The sequence below is a fragment of the Hirundo rustica genome, chromosome 4, assembly GCF_015227805.2.
Source record: "Hirundo rustica isolate bHirRus1 chromosome 4, bHirRus1.pri.v3, whole genome shotgun sequence".
Taxonomy (NCBI): domain Eukaryota; kingdom Metazoa; phylum Chordata; class Aves; order Passeriformes; family Hirundinidae; genus Hirundo; species Hirundo rustica.
In genome coordinates, this window is record NC_053453.1 from 9021522 (window position 1) to 9044500 (window position 22979).

General features: G+C 34.2%; 1 protein-coding gene across 8 annotated transcripts in view; it reads left to right on the plus strand.

The window, feature by feature from the left end:
• Positions 1-22979, plus strand: part of PCLO (piccolo presynaptic cytomatrix protein) — a 326032-nt gene that overhangs the window by 123524 nt on the left and 179529 nt on the right. For all 8 annotated transcript variants that reach the window (XM_040061464.2, XM_040061465.2, XM_040061471.2 and 5 more), the window contains exon 4: positions 20079-21299. In XM_040061464.2, coding sequence (XP_039917398.1) covers positions 20079-21299 — 1221 coding nt within the window. The remainder of the gene's footprint in view (positions 1-20078; positions 21300-22979) is intronic.

Consider the following 22979-nt stretch of genomic DNA (forward strand, 5'->3'; position numbering starts at 1 on the left):
TTAGAATACTGTTCCTGTCAATGAGTAAACATTTTATGGTATAACACTTAAATGATTCAGGTGGGAACATGTCACAGAGTGGCTCAAGCCCTGGGCATCTCCATGAATAGAGCAGTGATTCCAGTCCTGGTGTACCTCAGAGAAACCTTAGATTTAATTTACCTCTTGCAGAAATGAACAAGAAATTTCTGTAGTCTGAAGTGACTTCCTCTGACCCTGTCTCAACAGCAAGAAATATGTGTGAATGACTGTTTCAGGCTTCATTAAAAGTATATCAGCAGATGGCTAAAACAGTGAAATCCTGCTCCTGACTTTCTATAGCGGTTAAAACAAAAACAAAAACAAAAAACCAAGAAGGCAAAACTTTAACTTGTCTGAGCGATAACAAAGGAGATGCTAAACCCTAATCTCTCCCTAGAAACCAGGTATTTCTTTGGAGTGTTTCCTGTTGATGCTAAGTGTTCTGTTCCTATGAATTACTGGGAAATTGCATTTTGTGTCATGTCAGACATAAGAAACTCAGTGCACTCTCTCAGTAAGACACTATGCACTGTGCAAATTGTTTTCAAAGATGCCTAATCACACTTTCTCTTCATCCTGATACACCTTTGATTATGAATGCTGTGAGTGTTACTGGATTCTGCAGGTTTTGTGCTCTAAGAATATACTAGTTTAGCTCTGATTTGTAATGGGAATTGTACATTCACGTTGTTTGCAGACAGATTAACAAAGGTAAATAATCAAATGTTATCTGTTCTATTTAGAAAAAAAGAGTGATATAGTCTAAAAGGTATACTCTACAAGGGAACAGGATAATGTAGAATAGTAAATTTGGCCATTTTCATTATAGTTTTTAACTCTTTTTTTAAATATGGCTTATGACCACAGTTATATCTCTTGTAAAGCAGCATTAAATACAAGGTGATGCCTGTGTCTCTGAGTATACTTGTAAAGCTGATTTGAATTCTACCTTCAGTCAGAATCAATTCTATTAAAAAAAATATGTTTGACTCTCTGCTGTTCAGTGACCTCTGAACTTCTCAATGAACTTCATTTCAGTGAGCCATGACTAACCTGACAAAACAGCATGTTGTCAAGAAGGTTGCTATCCTAGAAGAGTGAATAAAAAGAAAATAAATTTTCTATCTAGAGAAATGGCCTATGCTACAGATATCTTCTGGGACTGAAGGTTTGTAGACTTGCAATAATATATGAATGCTTCTGAAAAAAGAGATTCTAAAATATTGTTTGCCTTAATTTTTCAAGATAATTTGAGATAATTTGAGAAAAATAAATTAGAAATAATATCTGTAATTGGAAATTAAGAAACTTTTGATTTACTTGTTCAGCTCCACATTCTTCCCCCTGCTTTTTAGGCTCTCATGTACAGTACTTGACATTGTCAAGTGTTTAATCACAGTTTATTGGATTTTTCACTGTTTATAGTCAACAGAGTTTCCAAATTATATGTAGGTATTAGTGAAGACTTCCTCTACCTCTTGTATATTTATTCAGGCTGGTAGCCAAGGTTATCATCTTTATTCTTCTTCATTGTGAATTGGTTTGGGGCTTTGTTTGTTTGTTTGGCAGGTGCGGGAGAGGGACGGATTGGCTGATTGGTATGGATTGTTTTGGATTATTTTCCTGAACAGCAGAATTTCTAATAGGAACTCTAATTGTGCAAGTTAAGTCTAGAATTTCTTCTATACTATCATGTGCTACAGAGCTATACTTAGCAACTAAACAGCATGGTTTATCTTTTACATTTGGTACTTCTCTCATAATGTTGTTCTTATATTCCTGAATGTAATTTAAATTTACATATGCTAGAGACAGATTACGTCCAGAAAATCTGAATCCTGATTTCAAATAGTAGTTATTACAGCAAGAGCCAGTTGCAACATTCTCTTCCTTTTCAGTAGAGATGTTTAAAATTATGAACTTAATAAAGCTCATTATTAAGATTCTCACAGCTCTGGCATGAAAATGGAGTCAGAGAATCATGGAAAAGCTCTCGCAGACAGAAAATTAGATTGTAATTCATTGCAAAAAGTTGTTCATAAGAGTAAATTACTGAATTAAATGGGAATGAACAATGTGGAAGTATAATAATTTACAATTAAGTACTAATTTTCAAATTGTACTAATGACCAAACTAGACTCTTTTAAGAGTGGATATGTAATGAAAATAATGCTATGCTATTTTAGAAATTATTTTTAATTTATATCAAATTATAGATGAGTGAATTCATTCATAATGTTCATTCTGAATTAAACTCTATTCTTAGTTAGAAAGAAGAATCTGTCTGCTTTCATTTTCGACTACAATGCTTAAGCTGGTTAGATATAACAATTCCCTTTAGTCTCTTTTAAAACATACGTTTCTCCTGAATATATTAAAATATTTAATGGAATAGTTAAAAGCAAAAAGCATTTATTACTACTGTATTGAAATTATGTTCTTGACCAACAGCTATATATAAACTATTAGTAAACGAATCATGAGTTGTGGAACAAGTTATAGGCTGAAACTGCTCGTACTGTTGATCAGCATGTTTCCTGGAATGTTTCTAGCACACAACAACTGATAATAATACAGGTCAGTTGACGGTCATAATTTGCATAATAGCTTGCAAAATGCTACCACAGCCAGTCTGGATGGAGTCATTCTTGTTTGGGCTAAATTGCTTTTAGGGGAAAGGGCTAGCAAAGACATACAGAAAGAAGCTCTGCTGTGTCACTTGAACTCAGTTGTAGAGAACAAATATCGACTCATTTGTTTTAAGATTGGCCATGGGCCCTGCCCATCAGGGAGACTGATGGCCCAGAGCAACATGACTTGTACCTTGAGAGGAACTGCTGTAATGGCTAAGCAGGGCGTAGATTTAACATCTCATTTTCTCTCTTAAAATGTTGTAGACCTGTTTTGTATTAAATTTTAAGACCGATAATTAAGAAAATTACTTGTGTTCATGAGAAGCATGCCTCTTTCATACCGTGTAAAGTTAGTTGTACCTAGCTAAAGTATATTGTCAAGTATTTCAAGTCAGGTAAGAGTTATGTCCCATTGATATCCGTTCTCTTTTAGCTCAGATAGTGTTTGTACACCTGAAGAGAGGGAGATAGATTTATAGTTCTGTGCTTCTGTTTTCCAGAAGAGAGGCTAAGCAGCCTTCAAAAGTTTTATTTTCTAGCACTTTCAAATTATTTTCTTCCATAATTTTTTTTTTTTTTTTTATTAAGTACTAAAGTGTGATCTGCCAAATTAACTATTTATAAAATTGAGTTGATTCCAATTAAGATTATGGTGAGTCCAGGTATTAATTTAGAATATTTCATTTTTCTGTCAAGGTTAGGTGGTGAATACTACTAGACTACACACCTAGAAACTTTAAATTTGTAGGTAAACAAACATACATACCCCCCCACAAAGCATGTCAAGTATTCTCTTTAGCCACTCTGGGCTGAATAGATATGATTAACTTTAGTTGAAGTCTTCTATATTCAAGGAATTGTTAATCCTTCTGCAGTTCAAATAACCTATTTTTCTTTGCAGGTTCTGGCACAGAAAAAAAATTATCACCTTAAAAACATTTTATCTTAATTTTAATTTATGTGTTTAAGACGAACTTCAACAGACTTACCTTAAATCACAATGAAACTTTAACAATTCAGAAGTGTTTTATGGGTAACACATAATCTCAAGTTGCCTGTTGGGTTTTACTGGCTTTTTTTTTTTTTTATTCCAATGGCAATTACTGATGTGCATTGAAGCACATTATCAGTTTTTGAATGTTACAACGGTCACCACTGTGCATATTTTCTAGATGTGTATTGAATAAGTCAACAAATTCTCTTTATCACATCAGGACTGTAGAGTGTTTATCATCCAGAAATAATAATTCTATTCCAACATTTTTGGAAAGCTAACTGGAGTTTGCGCAAGTTCTTTCTAAACCCCTGATATTTAGAATGACCACATTGTCCCGATGTAGAATTTTAAAAAGGCCTTAGAAAGGGTCCTATTCATAGAGGAGAAATGGTCTATATGTTTTTTTCTGCCACTTTTCTGGAATACTATAGAAAGCAGGAGTTTATAACATTTATCATCAAACCTTTGGTACATATCTCTTTCTACAAATACAAAATTTAATTTACTCAAAATTAATGTGAGCAGAGAGCAAAAGGAAATACAATACTAAACCAAAGATCAGTTGCTGGGATTTGTGTCTGGTTCACTAAGCAGTCTAAAATAAATCATAACTTCTCCAAATAGACTTTGACTATTCCACAGAATGCTGTAATGGTTCTTTTTCTTATGAGCATTGCAAATTAAAGTCTGAGCAGGTCTTTGACATCCTGAAACAAGTAAAGTATCTTAATGCAGCTTGTCATCGTCTGAAGAAACAGAAGAAATAATCATGGAATCTGAAAATGGAATAATATTTTAGAAAACATAACACAAGTCTGTAGAAACTGATCTTATATTAAATAGTCAAGATCAGACAGAAAAGCCAAAGAAAAGAGAGATAAATATTTATTTGCACCTCACATGTGGCACCAGATTCACTGGTTTTTTTTGCATCTGAACTCTGTAGATTAGCCTCATGTTTACTTCTATCTGACATGACATTTGCATAAATTGGCAAGTCTCAGTTTTACTGAGGGCACTTGTAAATCTCATCAGGTAAATGTGAGATTAAAATCAGATACTGCTTACCTATCTAGTAGATCTGTATTCAGAGTGATAAACTGTTAGCCATGAATGCTGGTAACAATTTATTCTTGTAAAAGTGATTGTAAAAAGGATAATGCCTTCTTGTAACATAGATTTTAATGAAAACAAACAATATCACAAACTTTTTTTTTTGGTGAAAATTATCAAGCTGTAATGGGAACAGAAAGTAGCCCAAAATATGTACCACTTCTCGGAGCTTCCTAAAATATGATCTTTCTGTTGCCCTCAGACGACATTTTCCAAGTTCTTTTAGTCTGCTCATTCTACAGGTTTTTTTGTTCCCTTAGCTGTTTCTACGTGGCTCATTAAAAATATACACAGATTATAAAAAAATAATTTGGTTGTGCAGCTTTTTCACCAGACATTTTTGAAATATTTTATGCCTTTCATCAATGTAAAAAGAAAAAAGTTAGATTCGGACACTTTCCAGCTAAGCACAGAGAGTTGAAACCAAGTAGAATCAATCTCATTCGGCTTGAGGAGGGTTGTGGGTGGTTTGGGGCAGCAAATAGAAACTGCATTCACATAATTGAGTGGGATTTAGGAAAAGTAGCTTGAGTCAGAAATGCTGCATTATATTTAATATGATTTTTAACAAATTCTAGAACTTAATTTATGTATTTTTCTATTTATAGTCTTTTTATTAGGACTGAGTATGAGATATTTTCTTACCTCCAGAAATTCTGGAAACTTGGTGAGTTAATTTCCTAATTGGTGGCACAAAAGGTTCTATCAAGCATATGTGTTCTGGATAGTACTTTTAACAAAAAGATTTACTTTTCTGACATATTGATTAAAACAGGTTCATATTAAAAATAAAATCTTAAAAATTTATTTGTACTCCTGTGATTCCATAATAACTTTTCATACCTGCTTTTGCAGATGGAATCCTTTTACAATAGATCAACAATGACATGTTTTTCAAATCAAACTAGCAAACATACAACTTCCTAGAGAGTTCATCAGGTTTTAGAGAGGAAGCGCTAAAGGCAGATTAGCAAGTCCTGCAGAGAAGCATTTTTATTTGTGTTTTTACCATATGTACTACTGTTACATAACGCAAAGTGGTTACTAAACCATGATAAATAGAGCAGCACTCATTTCCTCTTTTTTAAATCATCTTTTTTTCTGAGAGGGAACATTATGGATGGAATGAGAGTAAAATGTATTTTTTTAAACTTGTAGCCACCCGTGTCTTCTGGGTTTTGCTGTGCTTCTTCCTCCAGCAGTTGGGTTTCCTTTTCATGATGCCTGTTTGTGAGCATTCATCCTGTCACGCCTTGCACTGTGATACAGTCTGTTTTCCACAAGTTTTGTAATTATTGACTTTTGCTGTTTTTTCAGTTTTTGTTGAACTCTTAAACCATTTCCTTCTTTTATTTGTGTGCCTGCTTTTTAAATTTGTTCACATTGTTTGTTGTTTTAATTCAGGGAGTGCTTTTACTTAAAACCAAACAAAACCAGGCTTACTTCTTCTCTGTCTTCATGTGTTCAGCACAGTTTATTCTACAGTTTCCTAGATAAACTTTTGTCGTAAAATACTTAATTTTGTTGTATATATGGCTTTGTTTTCCTACTTCCATGATCAACATTGTCAATTAAATTCATTAATGATTATTGACAGCAATACTATTCCCATGAGTCATTTCTAAGGAATGTTTTGGCAATATTATGCACCATCTACAAATTAGTTCCATAAGATGCAATGTCCCATGAAGGATTTATTGGGCAAATACTCTATTAGAAAGAGAGAACTGAAAAGAACTGGTACTATCTGAGTGATCTACACACTTACTATAATAAATTATGGTTGTAATGTGCATTTTTAATGATGATGAGGAAGTAGGTAATGAAGCACTGAGGGATAATGTTTTTTTCTAAGTGCCAATGTAGCGTAATCAGGGACATTGAAGCAAAATCTTAACAAATGAATGAAGCAAGATAAAATTAATCTGCCAGATTGGTTAAAGATGTAAATGTTCAATCAGCAATGAGATCTCTTACAAAATCTTGAGATGGCAAATTTTATGAATCTAGGTAGGCATTTTTGGATATGATTTAACTTCCCAAACATCAGTATAGAATGAACAGTCAGCTGAATTAGTATTTGAACTTTTTTTTTTTTTTTTCAGATACCAGCATAATATGAACACTTTTCCGTTGCAAATATTTTTTTTAATTGGCTTACACAATTCTAGATTTATACTACACCATATCTGAAAACATATCAGTAGAAACTCAAGGGGTTTTTTCAGGGGGAAAAAAAAAAGTCTACTTAATTGTTTTTGCAGAATAATTAAAATTATTTCATCCAAGTTCCATCTTTAAGGAAAAAAAAAAATATTTCTAAAGTACTGGGTTTATATTAAATACAGATGATGGCAGGACATAATTTTCACTACATTGATGTACAAAAGAATTTACTTCTGCACACTGGAAACTGCTTCCAAATCTGCCCTTGAAGACAGATGTGAACTTTCCACTTCATTGCCTAGAGATGTTTTTTAAAGAGAGCTCCATAAATGGTTCATTTTACAAGCAGACTGCATATTATTCTGGTGTCAAAAGCTTGGGAATTGATTACACGGACTATTATAAAGATATGATAATTTCTGTTGTGTATTAGGATGCAATTTGAATTCTCTGTGCCATACATCTGGAGTTATGATCTCTGTAATACACTCTCCATGCTTTTCTGTCTTCAGCTCTCCATAACCCATGTTGACAAAGGCTCTTGCTTTCTGAGGTTGTTTAAAATTTCTATGAAATTATAGTAGAATTGATGATTTCTTTTGTTGTTTGTTTGCTTTTACTCAGGCAGATGCATATTTTTAGTAAAGGTTTTTCTTTTTTTTTTTTTAATTGCCTCACATGATACATATAATTAAAAAAAAGAGATAATGTAAATTCCTAATTTAAGCTGTATAGTTTCAAAAAACTATGAAAAAGTTTCTATCCTAAAGATAGCTTTCTTTAGAGGAGAAAAAAAAAAAAAAAAAAAAAAAAAAAAAACCACCACCACCCACCCCAAATTATATCCTGGTTTTATAAATTATGAACTAAGGTGAGAATTTAGTAGCTAAATTGTTCAGGTGCCACAAAACAAAGACCTAAAAAAAATTATTTTGAACAGTTTTACCAAAAGGCTGTTGTGGTTTTTTGATTTGGTTTGGTTTGGAGTTTTGTTTGGTTGGATTGTGTGGGTTTGATCAATTGGTTTTTTGGTTTGATTTTCTTCATTCTTTTGGGAGGTTTTTGGTGGAAATTTTGATAATTTTAGGAATATAAGGAGATTTAGAGATCACCAACAAAATCTATCCCACTGTTTTGGTTTGGGTGTTGTGTTTTTTTTTTTTGTTGTTTTTTTTTTTTTGTTTTTTTGTTTGTTTTGTTTTTGTGTTTTTTTTTTTTTTTGTTGTTTTGTTTTTTTGGTTTTTTTGTAAAATGTTATTTCATTAGTTTTAGACAATTCCTTATAGGAGTTTCCTGAGGCGAGTGGAGAGCTTGTAAGTAGCTGAAAACTATGTGTCTGTCTCTGAAGAGGAATAAAAGAACAATAAAAGTTGTTGTAACATTTTTGGATTGTTACACAGAAAAGTGGAGGCGCTACCTGGGTGAGACCCTTACTTCACTTTAATCATCAGGATTCTGTTGGCCATGTGTGGGCTTTCATACCCTAGAGAACAAAGATGTGGAAGTTTTGGGGCTTGGGGTGGGTTTTTTGGGAGTTTTTTTTAATTTTGTGTTTTTAGGGATTTTCACTTTACATCAAACCACTGAGGGCTATTGACTTCTTCATCATTTTTATCTCCAGATGTTTGTTCTTGACATAAGAGAACATACAATTATATGAATTAGAAGCTGCCATTAGTATAACTCACCCTGGAAGACTGAGGATTAGATCATGTTATTTATGATGTAAACAGGTTCTTTGAAAGAGTGTTTCAAGGATTGAGCAAATGCTTCAAAATTAATTAAGACTTGAAAAATGGTGTTTAGTGAGAAACTAAGATCAGTCTATTTTGAATAACAGCAACACATTTGACAACATAAAACTTCAAATGAACGTTGCTCGTATTTGTTTATTTGCTATTTATGTTGAGGGTTATTTTTTTCCATTTTGAGATTTTTAATAAGGGATAAAAATAGAGAATTAGGTCCAAGGTTTGGAGAATTAAACTTTTTGTTTGTTTCTATGATAGATTTTAATATTTTGGGTTTAGAAGTAAAGAAAGATAACTGTGTGCTTCTGAAATGACAGAGTAAGAAGAGCAGTTAACTTTATAACCCAGTAACACTTTATATTAAAAGTATTTTAAAATATTTCTGAAACTCTTCAACACTTTTCAGTTTATCTAGAAGTTTTACCAAGGACCCTTTAGCATCAAATACTCTTTTAAAACATGGTTCAAGACAGGCCATGCTTTCAAGATAAAAGTTAACTTCCATGCAGTTTCTGCTGTCATTGTAAGAATGATACAAATATTAACCACAAGAATAAGGTTTGCCAAATCTAAGGTACAAAACTATTAAGTATGAATACATCATGTGTAGTAACAAGAAAAAGAATAACAACACAATAAATGCAAATAGAAAATGTTATTTCACAGTAGTGCTGTATTTATTAAATTTTAAGCATTACTGTTGTAGAGTGTTATGTAGTTTAAACCAAAAGCTATTTTCATGACAAAGTAACTGTAATATTTTTTTGCCAAAAGAGACTGTGAGTATAACACCCATTTACAGTTCAGCTACATGGTGTGGGAAAGTGTTGAGTTTGTATCACATGTATCTTGGTTTTGCATTACTTCCTTCAGAGGTTATAAATTTTTAATATGATTCTTTTAAAATATAAGTATAATCAAATTAATATTTTCTTTGACTTTTTTCTTTTATTTTTTATACCATCTAAGAGCCAACATGTAAAAATTCAATGGACAGAGAAATTATGGAACAATAATCTTTGAAGCTAGAGAGATTCCCCCCATAAATTTGGTTATCTTTTTTAGAAATGCTGAAAGGTTGAGAACAGAAAACTCTTTGTGAAACTAAAAGGATTTTGGCATTAAAGAATCAAATCTGTTGAAAATAATGGCCCCTTCTGGACATAAAACTCTATGAATATAAGTTTGTTTGGCTTCCTGTGTGCTGCATACCTCTGTATGTGTGTGGATGTCTATGTATCAATCATGCATATATGATTGAGTGTAAAATTATGGTTTTTCCCTTTCCATGAAATATTTTTGAAGATGTATGGAGAGATCCTCTGTCTTCTCATCAAGGAGAAATTCTGAATCAGATAAACTATATAAGTAATTGGGTAATTAGTATTAGACCTGAGCTGACTAGTTGATTTGAGAGGATTCTTTTTCCTTCTGAAGATAGCAAAAAAGAAGTGAAAGTGCAACTAAGGAATGCAAGGAGGTAATTTTGGAGGCTCTTCATTTTTCACTCTCTGTGAAAGTTTTTTTTCCCCACATGGTAGTACTGTGTGTATTTCGAGACATGTGAAAAACTTAATTTTAGAAGGATAAAACAAATAATTTTCAAGCATAATGTATCTATTACTTGCATTTCAAGTCCATTGGGAAATGGAATACTCCTACTATAGTTTAACATTTTGGGGCCTTGCCCTTACTTCAGAGGAGCTATGATGATTTATTGACACTAATGAGACAGAAAAATAAAGTTCCCAGATTTCACAGTTTTTGTTTTGTTTTTGTTGCTGTTGTATTTTGTTTTTTGTTGTTTTTTTTTTGTTTTGTTTTAGTTATTTTTTTGCCTTTTTTGTGTGTGTGTTTTGGTTATTTGTTTTTGTTTGTTTATTGTTTTGTTTTTTTCCTAGAAGTTAAGAACTCTTTTGATAGTTAGCAGTACTTTTGTTTTGGGCAGATTTACATGGATTTAGATTATTTGATATTTTCTTTGTATAATTTTTTGGTGTCTCTTGAAAGTAAAGTCAAGCTTATTATGTGTGATTGCTGGAGTATATAGGATTTATTCACACATTAAACACCAAGAAAACTTCTGCTTTAAGTCATACTGTAGCACCACAGTATGTTATACTTTTAAACAGATTGCACTCATGTTTCTGTACAAAATATTGAGAAGAATTTTTAATGAATATTGGTCTGAAGTTTCCCAAGAAAAGTATTTAATTTTTAATTTTTCTTGCACATATTTTCCAAACTACAGGAGAACACAGCATGCTCACCTTTTTTGAGTCACAGTTTTTGAGAGGATTTTCTTGCTGACTAAATGGCATATTCCTTTTTAAGACAATCTTTCCAATGTTTTCTATCATGTGGTGACACAAAGGCAAAAATGTAGGCAGGAAAGTGAAAGGTCAAAACAATGAGCAGGACATACAGAAATAATTATTGTCACTTAAAACGTGTCACAGTCTTCTGAGAATTGATCAGCAGCAGCCTCAAAGGAAGATGAAGCCAAGAGACAAAAGCTTTTTTCTTTTTTTTTTATTTTTTTCTTTCCGCCCCCCCCCCCCCCCACCCCCCCCCCCTTTTTTTGTACCTGCGCCTCACCTCTCCCCTTACCTTTCCCTAGAATTTGTATTGTGTTCCCTCAAGCCTTGGGAATTTGCCTCTTATCAATGAAAATGGCCACACCTGATGATAAAGTGTTGTTCTGCCCATGTGTTGGAAAACCAGGCAGTGACTATTTCTGTGCTCTTGTGCTCTGCCATCTCTGCACACTGCCCATGGCAGAGAGGTTGGTATGGTTTTCACCTCCTCATTTTGGGTTTTTAGGGGAAATGTCCATTGGGAAGAGCTGTGTGCTTCCCAGCTTGTACCATATCACACAAAGCCATGGCCATTCTGCACAGATGTCATATCTCTTTCCTTTGTTTACTTCTTTTATATCTTTACTGCCATGTCAGCTGCCCCAGTGTATCAGAAAATGGTTACGTGCAAACTTTTTACTGAATCTGTAGCTAATAATTAATTTAATATTCCAAAGCCAGGTAAGAGACCTTCCTTCCCTTTCTGCTGGACCTGTTTTCTCTTCATTGAGAATAGTGTGTTTCCTTGACCATGATTTTTCCGATTTTTTTTGTCTGCTTGTTTCTTTGCTTGTCCCCTTCATTTTCAGGCACCTAAAGGATTCAGATATCTTTCACATGACACTGAAAGCTAACATTATACAAAAAACATTGCTAATAAATTGAAATTATAAAGCCATGTAAAATAAAACTAATTGACAAAACAGATATGTACACTGGGATTCTGGTTAAAAAAAACACAGAAAAGACGAACTGAAAAGTGGAAAAGAGTAAGTGGAACTGTCTTCAAGTATTTAGAGCTTTTGAGTATCAGACCACTTATTTAAGTTATCAGATTACAGATTTAGGTCTTTTTTTCAGGCTACTATTTTAAGAAAGGTTTATCTTTGGACTTTAGTCTAGGCTCTGAGCAAATCTCACATTCATCCTTGAAGTGAGCCCTGTGTGGAGCAATTTGCTGCAGGCTCTCTCCCTAATCAGGAATAGATCCATAGCCTGCTGAGTGAATCTGAGTAGCCAGCGTCATAAGTTTAGATCCTCAGTTAAGTATTGACAATTTAGGTTAGATGAGACTGGATAGAGCTAGGAGTGGGGAAAAAAAAAAAAATAAAATCACCTTTTTTTCTTTAAGTATTTACAGCTCTGTTGACAGCGTTTCACTTGAAGCATACAGACCCCTCTTCACTAAAAAAAATCAATGTATTAATAGGTGAAATGGGGACAAACAACACACTTTTCAATCTGTCCTAGCAGAGATTTTTGGGTTTTCAAAGCATATTTTTGGGGTGAACTACACATGTTAGTTTTAGGATTATCTGATTTGCAAGAGCAAACAAAATGCAAAATGACTTTTCAGAGCAACGATGTACATTCAGTTGTCTCTGTATTTCTATTGGGGATCACAAAAATTACAAAGAATGGTTAAGGTGTTTGTATATATGATCCATTAAGGTTCAGATAGAAAGATTGCATTTGTAGTTTATAACTTAATACATATTTTGAGATGTAATAAAAATAAGAGTTCTCCTTGTTGCTACAGAACCTAGCTCCATAGCTAAGATCTAGTTTTTGAACAAAAACAATTTTCTCTGGACTGTCTGTAAAAGGTCAGCATTGAACACAGAATTGAATAGACCACAAATTCTTCAGGGGATGGTGGTGTTTGTTGTTTTAGTGCCATTTGTGACACTAGACATTTTGTCAGTTCACAACAAATAATAGCAATGGTGGAATGGGAATACTCACGTATTCTGCAGACCAATTTGTGGTTCAGCTGTTAGGAAACACAGAAAACAGTTATTGTTTGAGACTGTTGTAATAAAGGGTACAAAGGAGCATAGTGAGGCTTCTCAACATCTTCATATAACCAAGAAGGAATACAATAGCCTAATATTTTTAAAGCTCTGACTAAACCAGTTTATAAAATAACTATTTAATAAAACCGTTTTTTACCATAAAATTATGACTTCAGCTACTAACACAACCTTAAATTTCTTTGGTCTATAGGATCTACAGAAACCTTTAAGAACTACAATTCTATCAAAGCCAGTTAAGAATAGCATTAACAGAGGTCACATGCTGCTATTCATTAATGCACAACAGCGTGGTCAATTGTCACATGTGCAAGCAAACAGGAACTGTTTTAGTCATCTAATTGGGAATTTCCTTAAAAGAACCTGTGAAAGATAATGTCACTGCAACGTTTATCTGACTCTGATTGCCTGATACACTGAAATATGCTTATGAATATAACTATTATCTTCTTATCATGACAGTAAATTCTCTACCTGCAGTGGCTTTTGTGAGTGAAATGAGACACCAAAATAATACAGGAACCACTCTGAGATGGACTTTGGAGATTAGGAGACCACTTAAAAAGACAATTGTATAGTCATTGATGTGTAAGGACAGAAAGCTGATTTTCATGTGTACTTCATTGTGAAAATCAATATCCAAAGCTATCTTAAATGTTTAATAAACAAAAGGTTGGCCTTTGAATGGTACCCATATCCACTTTAGTTTTTTCTTCACTGTTTTTTGTTTTGGGGGTGGGGTTGTTTTGCTTTGTTTTTTGTTGTTGTTGTTGTTGTTTTTGTTTTTTCCATGGTAACAGAAGGAGTGGTCACCAGGGGTACTGAAGTGCTCGATCAGAATTTCTCTGTGTAAGACTGAAGAGGAATGATCATGCCTTTGTTTTGGGCAACAGCACCCCCGCAGCTAAACCTGCCCATACAAAGGAGGACTTTTAGTCATCTTGTTATAGTGATGCACGAAAAAAGTAACAAACATATTACAGCGCAATTACATGCAGAATAAAAACAAATACAGTGACATTTCCCCTCCTCAATTAAAAAAAAAAAAAAAAAGTCCACAGTTTTGTTCTTTTGCATGTGTGATCGTGTATATATACACTAGGGATACATTTTTGTGCATTGACAACATAATTCTAAGCTTCTAAGGGATTTCAGCAAAATAACTAAGGGAAATTAAAGTATACAGAGACACTATACACATAAAAATCCCATTATCTATTAAATTTAATTGCTAAAATAAAAATTCCCATACAACAAAGCAGCTGCTGAAAAAAACCCACAAAACTTGAGGTTTTTTCTGAAGGTGCTAAGATGTATCTTGAAGTAAGGTAAGGGTATACACATTTCAGATTTGTCATCACTTGAAGTAGGTCATCTTTGTGTTGTCATGCTCTGTATTTCATCTCTACATAATTGAGTGAAATATTCAGCAGTCCCAACCCTATTAAACTAAGGAGCAGATAATTCCTGACACATGGGAGAAACACCAATTCCTCTGTACATTTCTGCTAGTCTGCTGCTGTATTTACAGCTCTCTTCCTTTATCACTTGGTGTGGAAGAAAAAGAGATCATTGAAAACAACATTTCATAGTTGTGATGGCTTATAAGTAAATATATCAATTAGTAAAAATATTGACAGACTGAGAAAACTTAGTCTTCCTTAATCACATGCTGAAACTCTTTATCTGAGAAAAAGATAAAAGATGCTGTTTTGTTTTGCATCGTTCAGATAACAATCTCCTCTTGGTTGCAACTTTAGCAAAAAAAAAAAATAAATTTTTTTTTGAACTGAAAAAGTAATCCTTCCCTCTCCTGTTGACAAACTTCTTTATTCTGCAAGGATTTTTAAAATTGTTTTTTTCTAATGTGATGCTTTGAATTCATCTGAACCAGTTTCTGGGGATCTCTATGATCTCTCTTTGGTAGCTAAATGACACCTTGATGTTTGAAGTAAACTAAATTCTGTGAATCTATTTAATGCTAATGATATAATGCATTCTGCTCATGATTACTATTAAAGAAATGCAGTTTTTAAAACTGGTAGGATTTCATGAATCACTGAGTGATTTTGTTGGCAACCACATCATATATTGAAATTAACTGTGTTTCTCTGTACCACACTCCTATTGTATCATACTCCAAACTTCAAATCACTACTGGCAAGGAAGGTGTTCAAATTTTAAAGCTAAATTTGTCCATGGACAATTAATATCCATTTGGTTTGCAGCCAATATACCTTCTCTCCTATGTAAGTCATATTTGTGGGATTCATTTCCCTAGGTTAAATTAGGGAAACATTTTTCTAACCCTTTCTCCAAAAATCAGCCATCTGACTAAGCATTTGTTTGCACATAATTTCTCCACTTGGGGTGGAATCCAAAAATAAGTTTAAGTTCCTAAGTGACATTTTAGACAAAATTTATATGTTAATTCAGGAGAATGAGCCTGGAAAATTGCCTGTGACCTCCATAGACACTATATCTGTGAAAACCTCTCTGCATTTTTTCTAATTCTGGATGCCATACAGGCTCCACTCTGAACCCTGTCTGCCAAACTGGCTTCACTTAGACAGTTACCTCCTGCCTGCCTAACACTGTTTGGATTGAGAAAATGTGAGATTTTAGTATTTTATTTTTGTATTTTTTTCTTCTGCCAGACCTACAGTCTAATTTTGTGATCATGCTCTGAATATTTATGTTTCTCTATGAATTTATGCAGCACAGGTGGTAACTTTTTTATATGTAGGTCTAGGAATTTTGAATAGTTCTTCTAGAGGTAGGAGATCTAAGTCCTCAGTTTGTGTGGGCTTTCAATGTGTAGATCACACATCCCAAAGAAATGCTGAAGCCAGCATTCCCATGCTGGATGGAAATGTAGCCTTCCCTCTCTGCATTTTGTCCAGGTATCATCTGCCACAGGCAGAGCAAGGAGAATGTACTGACTTGAGGAGTACAGAGTAATTTGTGGGTGAATACACACAGCAGACAGATACCAATGAAGAATTGTTAATATTAACATACTCACCACCTCAGTGAGACCTTTGGATAGTGTCTGCTGGCCAGACAATCACCAGGGAGGGCAGCAAGAATCAACTTCTCCACCTCCTTGGAACATACCAGCCAACCTTTGCAGTTGCTGGGTCGTTACCATCCACTTCTCTGTATTTTCCTTTTGGCTTTGTACCTCTTCATGTCAGAATATTGTTTCCTGTTTTTTTTCTCGTTGTGACACTATGTGGTGTTGTTTTGTTTTGTTTTTTGCTGTTTTTTTTTTTTTTTGTGTGTGTGTGTGTGTGTTTTTGATTTGTTGGGTTTTTTTTGTTTTTGTTTGTTTGGTTTTGTTTTTTGTTTTGTTTTGTTTAAATTTTTTACATCACCCAGCTTTCTCTGAAATACGGTCTCAGCAGCCTTTTTCTCAATGAAACTGAGCTGAGAACTCTCAGCTGTGCTGTACCAGCTTAGGCCCTGAACCAGACACCTGAAACTCTGAACTGAGTCTTTCAAGAGTTCCTTCACTCCTTTTGTTTGCAGAAAGGGCCATTCTGTAACAAGAAGGGCAGAGCTCTTGCTTGATGACTGAATAACAGACATTCACAGTGAAAGTTAGATGTATGCCCTTTTCATAATGACATCTGTGTATTACAAAACTGAGTGAGGAGAACATTGTGACAGAGCTACTTTGTTCTCTCCAGCAATACTGGATTGTAAGGGTTGCTGAAAACATAGGCAAAGAGTTGTGGATTTGGAGTGTTAAAGCACTTGAATCACTTGTAGTGCCAATCATAATGTCTAAGGCCAGTTCAGGAACCAAAGGGTGTGAAGAATTAGATGATCAGAAAAAAGGAAGATTTATCTAGTGAAGACTGCTAAAAGAAGATGATGTCCATTTCCCAAGTCCTAATAAATGTGGGTTGACAGGCTAACTGAAGAGATAGCCTTAGGGAGAAGCTTGCATTCAGGGCATGAGGTTAACTGAGGAAAAGACAAGTCTAAGACTGAGGCATATGACTTTGTGGTACAAAATTCTGACTTTACAGAGAACCATTCTGACAGGGAATCAGGAGCTAGAGGCCTGGTGCTATAAGATGATTTTTGTAGGCTCTTTTGTGACCAAATATCTGCATGATAATGAAAAACCATTATGAAACACATAGCTTTGGGAGTAGTATATGTAATGCCTATACAGTGGCACTGAAAAATAAAGTGGTAAATAGATGCACATATAGAAAATGTCCAAGAGGAGAGTGGCAAGGTTCATTAAATCACTGAGTATCTGGACAATTCCAGGTGATTTTCCTGCTATCACATTTCATCATTATGGCAGAGAAACAAGTCTAGATGTTCCATCTTTTGACAAAATTTAGTGCATTTTGCCAGTCTGCTAGTCATCAAATTCCTTTCCTCATTTTAATTGTCATTATTTTCCTTTTTAAGAATTCTACCATGTGCTCAGCACAAAGCATAGTCCTTGAGGGTCAGAAATTTATAGACACTAAATAGGGACAGCAAGCAGTAGAAACAGTGACTCCGTAACTGGTTTTAAACACTTAACACTGTTACTAAAGTTGCTAAAGTTTTTATAGGCATTCAAAGAACCGAGTCTGTGAAGGATTTAAATGAAGGAAAGGGAAGTAACGATGAATCTGAGAAGGAGCAAGTGTATGAGCAGTGAGTAGGCTGCAGCTGAGAGGTACCAGGTGGAATCTGCATAATCAGCAGAGCTAGGAGAAAAGCCAAGTGTAGATGTACCGCCAAATGTAGATAGAAAGGAAACACAGAAACCCTAGAAAATGGACACGGATTTAAGGAAATAAAAATAAAATAAGACAAACAAATGGTACTGCAAAAAGAACATATGAATTTAAAGTAAAAATTAACATGTTCACAAAGAATATCTAGAAAGCAGTAATTTTTTGAACCATGGATTATTCCATGGCAGAAGCCACTTCATTATGTTTTTATGTAATTTAAGATGGCTAAGGCTAGATTCTGAGAAGCTTAATATGTTTAAGTACTGTCTTATTCTCGTGCCTTTTGCTGACTGAAGGTATATTAGCACAAATAATAATGGCATTATTTCTGCTGACATTGGGAAATGAGCATTTTTCAGGCTGAATGGATAAAGCAAAATCTGTCCCCTTTTTGTGGGTTTAAAATCTTTTCAGCACTCCAATAAATTTTAAAAAAAATATAATTATTTTGCCAGCTTTTTAATATTGATCTTCAAAAACTTTTTTTTAATATTGAATTTCACAAATCAAAATTACTATGAAATTAGATCTTTTTTTCAGTAGTCTTTTTTATGCTAAACATTATCTATATGTTTAGTCCATGGCAGAATAATAATAATAATAATAATAATAATAATAATAATAATAACATTATTTTCTTGGGACAAATTTGTTTCCTGGAGCATTGCTTCAATTTTCAATTTATACAAGACAGTACACAACATATTTATGACTTCAAATACTGTTTTCTAGGAAAAGAGGGATTAGAATTCCTGATAACCCCATTTAAAATAAATATTTTCACGAAAAATGAGTTATATTTTGTACATTCATTAAAAAAAAAAAAAAAATCTTAATTAGTACTTCCCAAACAAGTGATGTGTAGTTGGAACACTTTAAGTCCTAAGGAGAAGGATAATAGATCCTGGAGGATTTTATTTAAATGCTTTTTTCAACAGAAAAAACTAAGCCTAACATATATTTAATAGTCTGATACAGAGCCACATTCAGTTTGGATTTGCAAAGGATATAGTAAGTGTTAGGGGAGATGGCTGATTCAGCTGATAAACTGCATTTATTGGGATAATATTATTGGGTACTATTATTAAACATGTTTTGTGTCAGTTACTAGGATGCTCATTAGTTTGGTCATTTTTCTAAAAAAATAGAATAATAAATACATAAGACAATTGTTTAATGACCTGAATGATTATGCATATATTGTTGATTTGTTTGTGCAACAAAAAAAATTTGTCAGAGAATTTTATACATTAAATAGTGTCTCCTCAGTTACATTTCCATAAAAGTAGTCCAAATGAGCTGTTCTTACTTAAGATTTTTTTGTCATATTAAATGTTTCTTGTAATTTATATATCACTTGTAAAAATGGATGATCAGCTATTTTTAAATGTAGCTTTTATTGTACAGTATACACCACTTATCCACCAGTGAAGCTCATTTTGCACTAGTGAAGTAAACCTTCATTAGCTATTCTAGAATACAGAAGAGTCTGTTTTTTCCTTTCAGTGCCTTTCTGTGCTTAAAATTTTCTTTGGCTATTTTAAAGGAACTATAAACTAAATCCCACTGGAAACAGTGTGATTACTCCTCTCATGTAGTAGCTAGGCAACTGGCAACGAGATCTTTTGCACAGATAGAAGCACTTGTCCTTTTTCTGCTTTTCTGGGAAGAAGAGTTAAAAGGAGCCAGTGTGCAGCAGGAATTTAGCAGTAAAGTGAGCAGAGAGGTGATCTTCCTGTTGAGTTACAGCCATAATAAATTTATACAGATACCTATACAGAACCTCAAGAGGGGATTTCCTAAGAGAAACACAGAGAGCCATGAATGCCAGTTGGTCCCCTTTTTCTCAGGCTTGCAAAATTATCGGCACCTATTGATAGATCACAGGGGCTTTAGAAAGAAATATGTATTAGAAATATGTAAGAAAACTTTGCACATATAAATCATCAATACTTTGGAAAAATGCTGTTGCTGTTAGTTTTCTGAGTACCTTTTTATATTTGTTCATCTTGGCTTTCTGGAACCTGGTATGCTCCATTTCTGGAATGTTTGTTCATCTTGGCTTTCTGGAACCTGGTATGCTCCATTTCTGGAATGGTGCTCTGAATCTTCCTGCAAGCGCAGGAAAGAAAAGAAATAACTTAACAGTATGCATAGCATTCAGATTGAAAGAATTCAACTGTATCAGCTGGAAACACTGTATGATTTTATTGTTACTTTGTCACATAAGTAACTTCATGTTTGTTGTATCACAGGTACAGGAATGGCTGTGCTTAAACTGCCAGACCCAAAGGGCAATGTCAGGACAGCTTGGAGACATGGGCAAGGTGCCACTTCCCAAAACAGGCCCTTCACAACCAACATCCAAACCACCTGCTCCTCCTCAAAAAAGGCCTGTGCCTGCTGTCTCACATTCCCCTCAGAAGACTTCCACACCACCTACTCCAGCAGCAGCAAAGCTGAAAGAAGAACCAGGCGTTCAGAAGGAAGCTCCAAAACTTCAGCAGGGGAGATTGGAAAAAACATTGTCAGCTGATAAAATCCAGCAAGGAACTCAAAAGGAAGATGCAAAACCTAGGCTGGGAAAACTTTTCAAGACACCCTCAGCTGATAAAATCCAGCATGCTTCTCAGAAGGAAGACCCAAGGATTCAGCAAACAAAGCTGACAAAGACAGCCTCCTATGACAGAGTTTTGCATGAAGTTCAGAAGGAGGATACAAAACTTCAAGAAGCAAAGCTGGCAAAAACATCCTCAGCTGATAAAATCTCACATGGAGTTCAGAAGGAAGACATAAAACTTCAAGAGGCAAAATTGGCAAAGATGCCCTCAGCTGACAAAATTTTACATGGAATTCAGAAAGAAGATCCAAAACTCCAGCAGATGAAAATGGCAAAGGCACTGTCAGCTGACAAAATCCAGCCTGCAGCTCAGAGGGAAGATACAAAACTTCAGGAGGTAAAATTGCCAAAGGCAGCTTCAGTTGATAAAATACAGCCTGGAATTCAGAAAGATATAAAACTTCAGCATGACAAAATTAAGAAAACTTCATCAGTGGATAAAATTCAAGAGGAAGGTCAAAAAGAAGAGGCAAAACTTCAGCGAGGGAGACTGTCGAAGACACCTTCTGCAGATAAAATTCCTGCAACAACAATTGCAGACCAAAAGAAACTCCTAAGCACGTTGGAAGAAGATAAAGAAACTGTGCTCCCAGAAAAGAGCACACCGCATCCAGAAGAAAAAAAGGAAGAAATTACAGCTGAGATTAAAGACCATGTTGCTGAACAGAAAGCAGAAGTTGAAGCACCTTATAAGGGACTGCAGGCTAAGGAGCAAGAAGATGTTAAGAAAGAGGATTTGACAACTGGGATTTCACAAGTGGTTTTGAAAGCTGAAAAAGCTCAGGAAGGAGGAACTCCTGTTCAAACAGTGCCTTTGCCAGGAACCGACCACGTGGAAACAGTGCGAGAAAAAATAGTAAGTGTTTTTCTCCCTCTCACTTCCCTTTCTCCATCTTGGAATCTTTACAGACCCTTACCTTCCTACTTTACTGTTAGACTCTTTACAAAATTATTCTAAATGATAAAATCAATTACTCCTACTGAGTGAAACTTTCACCAGTTAGTCCTATGCTCTACACACACATTTCAAGATTACTTGCCTGATTTTAAGTCTGAAGCAGTTAAGCATTTTAACCTAAGGCAAAGCTCCTGTTTAATATTTTTCCAATATTTCAGATTTATTTACCTTGATCTCTAGACTCTTCAGACTTCAAAGATTAATTGTTGAAATTGGAGTGTTTTCATAGTTCTCAGTCCCAAAAGGGAATAATCTGAGAGAGCAAGGTGTGCAGTGGTTTGCAATACCAAAATATAATATAAATTTCAGGAATATTTTGTGATGCCTGAACATGGTACATTAAAGTATGCAATCTTTGCATCTTTTTTACTATTTAATTGACTTATCTCATATAGACAAGTACATTCAGATGTGGTTCTTCTGGGCTCTCAAGTCAGAGGAATGGGTTAGTTTATGATAGCATGTACTAAAGGTCTGTATTCATGTCACTTTATCAGCTGAAGAGAATAACATACACAATTTGTTGAGAAATGAAAAATTAGGGGTGTTTGTATCAGCACTGCAAATTAGGTGCTGATTATTATGTTATGAAAGTAGGAGTAGGTTTAGGGAAAGTGTTTAAGCTTTTTAAACATTTTAGGGAAAGTGTTTAAGCTTTAAGAATTATGTTTTCAAATAATCTCTGTCAAAAAGTCAAGGGTTTGATTGATTTTTGGTTTATGTATTTCCTGGTGGTAACTAAGATATTTTGGAAAAAAAATATTCTAATTCAGAAATTTTTCTTTGGAAAATACTATTTTTATAACCAAATCTCCTGTCTGAAGTAAACCTCCTATCATGTTCTGTTTACTGCTCTTGATCATATCAAGAGTTATGGTGTATGACTGTACTGAGGGAATCCCTGAATTATGCTTAGAGTAACATAGCCAGAAATCCTACCTTTTGGACCAAAAAGGATATCTGGAAAAATCCTATATTTCAAAATTTTCAGCACTAAAAATAAATAAGGTGTCTCACCTACCTTGTGCTTTGTAAAATTAACTCAGATTTATTTTATTTTTTTCTTTATTGAAGTACTTCAGTGTTGTCTGTTCTGTTGATCAAATATTGCTAGACACAACTCTTCCTAGGAGAGCATGTGATAAAACTGGAAGAGGTGATACCAATTTCGATATCACACATTGCATCCATTTCACTAAGCATAAGATAATATGTAGACATTGAAGAATATAATTTACAAGTATTTCAGGGTAGAACCATATGGAGGATTTCAGCTAGGTGTATTTTTAATTAGATATGCAAGGGAAAACCTTTCTGCACTTGACAAACTGCTGGCATTTTATATTCAATTCTGTAGAAGTGGTAGTTACTAACTCTTCTTGCTTTCCAATAAAAGATAAACAATTATAGCTATCCTATTTTTCATTAAAAAAAAAAAAAAAAAAAAGGCAGCAATATCCCAATAAGTCCCTGGAGACATGAAAAAGCTAAAGTTCTGATTCAGTACGAAGAGTAGAATAATCCATGGAAAATCATAGGATCATAGAATGGTTTGTATTGGAAAGGACCTTAAAGAGG